The sequence below is a fragment of the Corvus hawaiiensis genome, chromosome Z, assembly GCF_020740725.1.
Source record: "Corvus hawaiiensis isolate bCorHaw1 chromosome Z, bCorHaw1.pri.cur, whole genome shotgun sequence".
NCBI classification, from domain to species: domain Eukaryota; kingdom Metazoa; phylum Chordata; class Aves; order Passeriformes; family Corvidae; genus Corvus; species Corvus hawaiiensis.
This window is the reverse complement of record NC_063255.1, coordinates 62,345,026-62,353,206: the sequence shown is the minus strand read 5'-3', so window position 1 is coordinate 62,353,206 and position 8,181 is coordinate 62,345,026. Positions and strand designations below refer to the sequence as shown.

At 37.3% G+C, this 8,181-nt stretch overlaps 1 protein-coding gene across 21 annotated transcripts in view; it reads right to left on the bottom strand.

Annotated features, from left to right (window-relative positions):
• Nucleotides 1-2,397: 2,397 nt before the first annotated feature.
• The window catches only part of MPDZ (multiple PDZ domain crumbs cell polarity complex component), a 101,961-nt gene continuing 96,177 nt past the window's right edge, over nt 2,398-8,181 (bottom strand). For all 21 annotated transcript variants that reach the window (XM_048292782.1, XM_048292781.1, XM_048292784.1 and 18 more), the window contains 5 exons: nt 7,723-7,845; nt 6,716-6,820; nt 6,485-6,597; nt 5,347-5,470; nt 2,398-4,576 (listed from right to left, as the gene is read on the bottom strand). In XM_048292782.1, the coding sequence (XP_048148739.1) occupies nt 4,430-4,576; nt 5,347-5,470; nt 6,485-6,597; nt 6,716-6,820; nt 7,723-7,845 (612 nt within the window). In that variant the 3' untranslated portion in view covers nt 2,398-4,429. The remainder of the gene's footprint in view (nt 4,577-5,346; nt 5,471-6,484; nt 6,598-6,715; nt 6,821-7,722; nt 7,846-8,181) is intronic.

Below are 8,181 nucleotides of genomic sequence, written 5' to 3'. Positions count from 1 at the left end.
CTGAGTCCTAGTATCATGCCCTCTTCTGTGGCTATGGTCAGTGAGAAGCATGAACAAAACACTATGAAAACACATCAAAATGACACTGCTGTTGAACAGTGCTGAGAGACCCAAAAGGGCACCTGACATCCCACAGAAATACTCAAGAAGAACATTCACTCTCTTTTAGATATAATGTCTACCTTGGTAAGTCAAAGCACACTCTTAATTAAACTGAATTCACTTAACAAAGTGTAGTCTTAACTAATAAAATGCCAAAGGCTGAAATACCAGAAAATACTAACAAGTGTTAAATTCAAAACCTCCCCTCTCAGACAAAAACCTTTCTCTTGTCTGCCCATGGACAAACTGGACATATAACTGCAAGCATTTAAAAAAAACCAACACAGTACTTGCAGCCACAAAAACAGGTAAGTTGTTTTTGTGCGTGATTCAAACACTCCTTTGACGTAATAAAAAAAGTTATGTATTTAAACTACCTATATGAAGATCAAAAACAATGGACTGACTACAAAGTAGTCTGAAGAGAAATAGTAAGTGAAAACCTGTTTACCTCACTTTCACAAACCCACTTGCTGCTGCAACTTATCAAAAAAAATCTCCAGTTGAAAATTAACAATTTAACTTGGAAAATTCTGTTATTTTCAGCTCAGATATATGCAGCTTTTAGAATTTGAAATAAGAGAACCAGCATCTACATTTTTTCTACCCATTTCAAATGAAAATTTTCCCTGGGAGTAGAAAGCTTAGGAAGATTTTATGACAGGAGAAGAAAAACATAGCAAAAAATCTACTTACTCAATCTACTTAGGCATCATTTTCCATTAGGTGTATTCTTCTCAGGTGCTTGAGTTCAATCTTCTCACCTATCATTGTTACCACTTCCATGAAAACAGATGGCAAAACTTCACAAGTTAATGCATCACCCTGCACTGGCTATGTACTAAAATACATTATATTAATGATCTACATGTCTGTTGAGGAACATGCACGACGACCTGTTCAAAAAAAAGAAGAAAAATCCACACTACAGGTGTCAAATATGCTAAAGATAATAGTTTACTAGTTTTAATAACATTTGTAAAGAAAGTGAAAACTTTATGATTAGTAGCTTCAATTGGAGCTTGAAACTGAAGTGCCCTCTACACAGGAATATTTTAAATGCTTCGAACTATTTGTTTTTAAAAAGCAAGAAAAAGTGTGTGCAGAAATCTAACAGATGTCCCTTTCCAATGTCACTCCCACTTTGAGATAAGGCTTTGTTTGCAAAACACTATTAAAAGTACTAAGTTCTTCCACATTACTTGCAAGTCTCTATCAGCAAAACAAAACATCTTCTTGACACTTACAACAAAGATGACACTTTTTTCTTCATCCAGGTCTATAGAGTATACAGCTTCTTTTTTTTTTTCTTAAAAAAAGAGACTGAATAGAGTGAAGGAAAAGGGATCAGCAACAGCTATTAAATTCCAACCCTTCTCCCAGCTGAGAATTAACAACACTACTGCTTCCATAAAGCCAACCCAGAAATAAAATCCAACAGAGGAATGAACAGAAAAGCATCCATGCCAACAATACCTGCTCACTGTCAAGAAGTGAAACATGTGTATTCTTACGAATCAGCTGTCCTTTGTCCAGACCCATGCTTTCAAGAAGTGACAGTCCATTTCATTAATACCACTCTAAAATTAAAGACCTTTACATTAACACCACTCTGATTACCCTTCAGCCATGAATGAAGAATAGCTGAGAGTCAAGCAAAGTTAAAAGAAAGGGCTGGATATCTGACCAGACAATGCGATGGAGCCTTTAAGACGCCAGACCCTTCCAAACCTGTAACACAGTCACATGGAAAAAATGTAACAAAAACCATAAAACTGGGTAGAACTGGGCCACAGTACCAAGCACCTTACAGGACCAACCCCTTTGACTGGAAAGTTGCGTTGAATACCAAATGATAACAAAAACCAAACATCCTAAACCTGCAAAGTTTATTACTACGTGGTCCAGTGCATGGCAGCCACTAAGCAGTGGTCATGCAACAGTTTCCTGGCATGGGGCTTGAGGGAGAGCCTGTTCTCTGAGTCCCAAGCTCCATGGCTCACTATTTTTCTCTCTCATGGCAAGTCCCATGTCTGAATGAATGCTTTTTTAACAATGATTAATGCCTTCTGTTACAAAAAAAGCAAGACAGCTTCTTAGTTTCATGAATTTGCTAAGAGTTGACAAGTGAAGATAAAATCTTAAAAAAAAAAATAAATTTTTAGCAGATGCTTTAAGGTTCACATAAAGAGAATTGCCTTTTTAAAACTATTAAATTGTTTTGAATTAATCTTTTGCAACAGAATGAATAATGCAAGTGAGCTATTGTAAAGCAACCAGTAAAACACGCAGAACTTTACTTCATCATGACAGTTTGGAATTTATTAATTTAAATCCTCCATTGTGACACAAGAGCAGTAACAAAATAGCTGTACACTACTTCTGTTACAAATATAGATACTATTTAAAGTGACTTTACATACTCTAATGTAGGCATTTCTCACTCTATGCAAGGAATAAGTATAAAAGCAATTCAATAACAGCAGCAACCAGTAACTGTAGCATCTGGTTTATTGCATCTTAGCCTACCACAGTGTAACAGTTAAAAAGACAAAGGGAGTGGGGTTTTTTTGTTAATTCACTAACACGTAGCTATCAATTTGTTAATACTACTTGACAGACACTCCTAATACTGTTTTTGTGACCCACTAAAATGAATGCTAATCTTTTGTATTATCCCCTAATAATGGCCTGACCATTGCCTGCGTTTTCAGCTTATATTTCTCTTAAGTGATAATTGAGATGGTGGCCTTCTGGCTAAAACTCCATTTTTGCTAATTAACACAAAGCATCATGCTGCTAAATAGAATACTAGTTAGCCTGGTATCTTCCTCTCTCAAAAGACTCAGCTGAATTTTTCTGCAGGAAAAGAAATCATGGGAAAAGCATGCTTTATCTGCCAGATTCCTAAGAGCACGGCAGGCAAAGGCAGGCAGGTTACAATCAGCTAAGTGTTTCATTGAGTGCAGTTTTTAGATAAAGTTTTAGTGATGAGAAAGTTATGCATTTATTGACCATGCTGCTGATCAAAGAACAGCAGCATGGTTGCATTGTACTTACTAGACACTTTTATCTGTGCCTCTAAAATTAATATCCCCAAAATAACTGTTGTAGCTGTAAAATCTCCTCTTCTGCTCATTACTGATGCAAACCTCCACTGCTGTCTTACTACTCACCTCCACTGTGAGGAATTTTCAGGTCTTTACCCATCCTCAACCCATTACTCAGTTCAAGGAGGACTCTACCTCTGCAGCTACTGATAATGGCAGCAACACCATAACATCAGCTTCTTCCACACTGGCAATAGCCAGACATCTGCTGACAGCTAGGCAGACCTGCTCTGAGCAGTTTGTTCCCGGCTCTGATTCAAGCAGCTTGCAGAAATGTCTGTGCTGAGCCTCTAGGTAGTCTTGTATGTTGGAAGAGGACAACGTTTGCTTACAGACACTTCATATTAGGAAGGTTGTTTCCACCCATATAGACTATAAAATATTACTATTAAATAGTCTAGTTCTTCTAATACTAAAGTTGCTGGGCATTCTTATTCATCAGGAATAGTTTCTACTAGCAATGGATTTTTCAGCCCTGAGCACAAGTCCCACAAAACCCACAAACAAAAACGAACAAACAAAAACCAAAACCACCATCACCACCACCACCCCCCTCCCCGAAATCATCAAACTCTCAAACCTAAGCCAAAATAAAACAGTTTTCTTTTTTTTCAGATACACCATGACTTAAAAAATTTAAACACACAGACAAGCAAAATAACCCACCCAAGTCACCAAACTGCTGGAGCATTGAGAAATAATATGGCTTGGGTTGAAAGGGACCTTAAAACTCATCTAATTAAAAAAGAAATCTAGTCTATCAACCATCTGCCTCCAGATTACATACTTTTCCTCTTACATCCCAAATCTCTGTTTCATTAATATTTTCTTTATTAATATTTTCTTATTCCTGTTTTCTGACTACTGCTACCCATGCAACCCCCTTACTGACTTGGTGAATTTATCATTTTTCCAACATACCCAAAGTAATTTCAGTTTTGTTCTGAGGTTATCAATGAAAACTTTTTCCTGGTGACTTACTAATAGGAAAAATATCCATGTGTTTCCATAGTTAACGTCATCCCAGTGCTTTGACAGGAAGAGAAGTAGTTCTAAAGCATACAAAAATATGGTTAAATGTTGCTTTTCTTCAGTGTTGTAACACAGTCCTGTGAAGCTGAAAGAGCAAGAAGACTACACAAAACATTGCCATTCTCTTTACTATGTGGAAACTAAATAATATTGTCTTATTGACCCTAACTCATCAAGCAGCCAGTTCACGACAATACAGTCAAAGTGACTGTTCCTTTTGTCCTTTTCAGAATAGCAACTGCTTCCTCATGGGTCACCCCTTCTAAACTCTGCCCATTCACAGCAATGATTTGATCCCCCCTCTTGAGGCGTCCATCTTCTGCTGCTGCACCCTGGAATAATAAAACAAGTAACTGCAGACTCACGCATTTCTTTTTCTTCCTGACACATAGTCCTTAAAAGAAAACCCCTTACAACACTTTTGATTTTCAGTAATACAAGCAGAGCCAATTGTTGTAAAGACCACTAATGCTGCAGTATGCCCTGCCCTGTCTAATTTCCACATCTAGAAATTGGAACCATATGATTGCTTTGTTCCCTTAACCCCATTTTTCCAGCTAGTATAATGTTTAAAACCTAGTATCATAGAAGTAACATTTTCAAGACCCAGAGAACTTTCCAGCAAGTTTTGCAAAAGACAGTTTTATACTTGGATTTACCATAAAAATTTAGGATTTGTGATTCCAGTTTTCTCAGACTCTCTTCTGTTTCCTAGAGCAGTCCAAATTATCCAACCCAGGTCAGCATCTGAACTTCTCTGAAGGTCCAGTCTGAGTTCAATAAAACAGTTCCCTCTACTACCTGAAGTAAACACACTCTAAATATAAGCCAAGGGACCTGTTTTTCTAAGTATTTGCACTAGTCCAGTGTTGAGAGCTGGACAAGACTCTGCTACAGGCTGAATCACCTGTATTTGGAAAGTCTCAATCTTTTGAACATTACAGCCTTCAAATGCTGCAAGCACATTTTGATCAGCCTTTGCACTAAAAAGGAAAAGCTGTGAGAAACTGTAACATTCTTTTGAATGCAAACCCAGGCCATGATTTAGAACAATAACTGCAGTAAACTAATAAATGGATTGGCTGAACAAATTTACACCTACCTTTGCAAACACTGTCTTCACATAAATGGGTAAGTCTCCATGGGGACTGCCATAGCCACCCACAATACTAAAGCCAAGGCCATCTGGTCCTCTGTCCAGAGTAATGGTCTTGTACTGAGGAGGTCTAAGGAAAGGGAAAAGAGTTTTTTTTCTGAACTTGGATTTAACACATAGAACATTCAACAAAAAACTTCACTCCTTTTAAGCTAACCAATACGTTTCCCTTTCCACTATAACTACAAATACTTTTATTACAAAGAACAGGCTATTTCAGTTCATGTAAAACATTGTAAACTCTCTAATGCCTATGTTATTATATAAAAGTAGCTATTTCAAATACACAGCTAAGGATATAGTTATGGCTGCTATGTGCCACCAACAGTGCTTACTAGTGAAGTAGAGAGGCAATGCCAGTACTTAAAGATTCTATAACATCTCCTTTAAAAATCCTGTAATGTCTAAAATTAGCTCAAATAGTTTATGCTATTAAGGTTTAATTGCTTCTCTCCTAATAGATGACTGTGTATTTGTATGTACATGTTTATTATACAGATCATTAATAGGTGTATTTCCCCACACATACTTTGATTGTCAGAAATATTGGAGTTCTACTTTTCAGAGTAGGTATGTGTGGCCAAAGAACCCCTTTTCCTCTTTCCCCATTCCTAAAAGAAAAATGCCTCAGATTTATGACAGAGTTTTACGCAAAACTTGTTTACATAATGCACCTTGCAGAATACCAGAAGTAGTATACCTTGTACACCACAAACATCTGATACTCCTGATTGCCCAGCACTAGAAAGCACGGTATGGAAACACAGATACCACAGTGGAAAGAGAATTTTTGGTTGTACCAGTTAATCCCAGCTACCCAATCTCAGTGAAACAATGGAGGCTGGAGAAGAAATCAAATGACATCATAACTCTACAGAGGGCAAAAAAAATTGCAGCACAGCAAATTGCATCATGAAAAATGTAGAAGAGGACCTATGGCCCACAGGTCCCATGCTTACCAAATATGTTACTCATGATAAAGCCAAAAATGTCATTTATTATTTGCTAGAATTTGTAAGGTTTATGGGCTGAATACCATCTAAAGTAACAGGCTACAGAGGCTGTATATTCTACAGTTACTGACCCTAAATCATCCTGAAAAATGCCAGTTGAAGTTAGTCCTGCAAATGAAAGACTGGACGTAGGTGGATCATGCTGCTGACCAGTTATGACACTCACTTCTCCTCCAGCTACAACCTAGGAACAGAGGTCAGAAAACACCGAAATAAAAAAGCTGACACTAAAATAATTCATTGTAGCAGCTGGCAAAACAGTATTCAGAAAAAATTCAAAATGTCATTGAGGATTTTTTTACCTGCAACTCAATAGTGCCTGAAGCATTTTTTAAGATATTAACAGCTTGGGAATGAGTCATGCCCTCCGTAGATGTTCCACAGATGCTAACAATCCTGTCCCCAACCTACAGAAGAAAACGTAGAAAATCTAACTCAGTTACATAGATTTGTCACTTCCAACAATAGCAGATCTGTGCATTTGCATTTAGCTAGATTTTGTCAGTGATATTAGGGTACAAAGAAAGAGAGAAGCAACTGTAAATTCATAGTAAATTTCCTCTTGAAAGCAAATAATCTTTGAACTACAAAATAACCCAGTACAAAGGTAGGCAATTCAACATCAGAATTAGCAAATTACACTGGTTTAGTGTATTCAGTGTAAAAAGTAATGATGTTTTACAGAATTGATCCTAAAACTCTAGAAACATACAACATGTTAAAAAACAGAGATGCATTTTGCATGTCACCAGAAGACAGATAGACTGAAGTAGCAAATTATCATCAGAGATTCTCTTCAACTTCATCTTGAAATAACACTGACCATTTTCCAAGAAACCTGAGTCAAATACAACCACCTCTGATGCAGATTGGATACAGTACACATTTAAGTACAGTTTCAGATAAAATCTCCCACTCTAACTCATAGCCTAAAAAGTGCTCTCTCTATCCTAAGCATAGGAAACATGAAAGAGAAAACAGACTGCACACCTACATTTGCAGGAATCACCACCACACTCAGCAGTGGCACTCGTTTACAGAATGCATCCTTCTGAACCACTTCCTATGCTTTAAATTTTCACATGCTGACTAACTCTGCGGTCCCAGATTACTTTAGCACATGCTGGCAATTACACTTTCCTATGCTACCAATATGAGTTACTGTTTCATCAATCCAAACAGCAAGAATTCTTCGCACAGCCTGAAGCACTTAAAACTGTATCACTGAACTGCTGATTTACTGCCTGTCTAGAGTAATTATGGTGCATTTGCCGTGCAATCTTTACAGACTTTTTAATTATTAACTTACTCTTAATTTTTGAGTCAGAGCTGCAACTCCATTCGGGTGCATCATGGCAATAAATATAGGAACATCTCCAAGAGGACTTCCTACACCTCCAGCAATGCTCACTCCTAGTGAGTCTGCAGGGCTCTGTTATAGCAATTAAAAAAAGATTAGATTTTTCTGGAAAGAAAAAGAGAATTGCAGGCTTACCTCAAAAGATCGCTAAACCCCTATTTTATGAAAATCAGAATTCCTGTGTCAAGCCAGTTTTTAAGCTTATACGCTTTGCATCACTTCAAGAAAGCAGAGAGACCAGAATGGATGTTTCTTCTTCTCAGTCATAGGTGAAAATTTGCTGATTTAGTTGTGTGTTTTATCTTAACCAAACTAAATACTTACAGAATTCAGCACCTGACTCTTAGTGTCAGCACAGAGGTCTGAGCAAGGAAAACCACTGAGATGGGATTGCTGTCCTTAGTACAG